Source organism: Camelina sativa, chromosome 11 (genome assembly GCF_000633955.1).
Source record: "Camelina sativa cultivar DH55 chromosome 11, Cs, whole genome shotgun sequence".
NCBI lineage: Eukaryota > Viridiplantae > Streptophyta > Magnoliopsida > Brassicales > Brassicaceae > Camelina > Camelina sativa.
Genome location: NC_025695.1, coordinates 27,193,598 through 27,195,113, shown reverse-complemented (window position 1 = coordinate 27,195,113; position 1,516 = coordinate 27,193,598). Strand labels below are relative to the sequence as shown.

The window sequence follows — 1,516 nt, the reverse complement described above, 5'->3', positions numbered from 1 at the left end:
AAAACCTCAAAAAGAAGTATGTCTGTCAGAATAGTTAGGGAATCATCTAACTTCGCCTTTATTTTTTTGGTTCTTTTATTCCCATGATTTGCCTATATAAGCACATGTATTCTCATATATTCTCAAATCTCCACACACAGATCGACATTAAAAAAAAAACAAATAACAAAGAACACAACCTATCTATTCAAATTTTCCTCACTCAAAAAGTTGGAGCTTGCTGTTTTTTATAATGGACTACAGATTGTCAATGGAGTCCTCAGAGACCCTAAGGTATATATATATTAGTGTAATTCTTGTTTCTTTCAATCTAATTATGTCACCATTTGTCTACGTAACGTGCGTTTTGTTACGTACGACCGATATCCAATGAGATTATGTGCATGTATGCAAAAGAGTACTCTTTGGAACATGAACAATTCATAACGTTAACTAGCTAGTAAAATTTGAAATCAACTTATTTAGTGAGAAATTTTACCTAAGATTAATTCTAATAATGAAATCATTTATGATTAAAAACATATATCCATATTCGCAGGAACAAGTGTGGAGGATGTTATAGGCAATTCAACAAGAAGGAACACTTAGTGGAACACATGAGGATCTCTTATCATTCGGTTCATGAACCTATTTGTGGCATTTGTAACAAGCATTGCCGATCTTTTGACTCCCTCCGTGAACATCTCATTGGTATATTAATAAGAAACGTATTGATGAGCGTCTAATTTAATTATAACATCGTAATTAATTTCCTTTTTCACATTACATTTTGGATTATATTTTATGTATAGGGCCATTGCCGAAACAAGAATGTAAGAACATTTTCAGCATCCGTGGCTGCAGATTCTGTCTTACGATCCTCGAAAGCCCCAACGCTCGTAGGATCCATCAAGAGAGATGCCAGTTCTCAAACGTCAATTCAGTAATTATAATCTTCCCATAAAATACATGTCTTAATTCTTTTAAACCTGAAAACAAAGTTGTGTTAATGTTTATTCTTCCATGTGCAAGAATTATTTAACAATGTTTTTTAAATATGGTATATAATTTTCAAATTATAAGATTTTGATGAACTTTTATCTTTAGTTTACAGCTAACTTATGCATCTAAAATATACAGAAAGAAAACAATATCTTTGTTCAAAAAAAAAAAACATCTTTACAAAATTACTAAAATATATATGGTCTTGTTGAAGAAAAACGCATTAGTATTAAACGTACATGCATGCAGACGGTGAAACTAATTAATATTCTTCCGATATATTAGGGGTTAACAACTCGTATGGCGGCTTTAGGCCTAAGAGACAACGCTATAATCGACTACACTTCTTCGAGGTCACCTCGTGTGGTCGCGCTCTCATGCAAGATGGTTGGAGGAGGTAGTGACGGATCGCTTGACCTATGTGCAAGGGTTTGTATTACGGATGAGAGTGAAAACGTTGTGTTCCACACTTACGTGAAGCCAACGATGCCCGTAACGAATTATAGGTATCAGACAACAGGGATAAGACCTGAGA

The 1,516-nt window shown here is 33.9% G+C and overlaps 1 protein-coding gene across 1 annotated transcript in view; it reads left to right on the top strand.

Moving 5' to 3' along the window:
• The window catches only part of LOC104724383 (apoptosis-enhancing nuclease-like), a 4,668-nt gene continuing 3,293 nt past the window's right edge, over nt 142-1,516 (top strand). The window contains exons 1-4 of the mRNA XM_010442861.2: nt 142-273; nt 539-690; nt 792-922; nt 1,267-1,334. Coding sequence (XP_010441163.1) covers nt 233-273; nt 539-690; nt 792-922; nt 1,267-1,334 — 392 coding nt within the window. The 5' untranslated portion in view covers nt 142-232. The remainder of the gene's footprint in view (nt 274-538; nt 691-791; nt 923-1,266; nt 1,335-1,516) is intronic.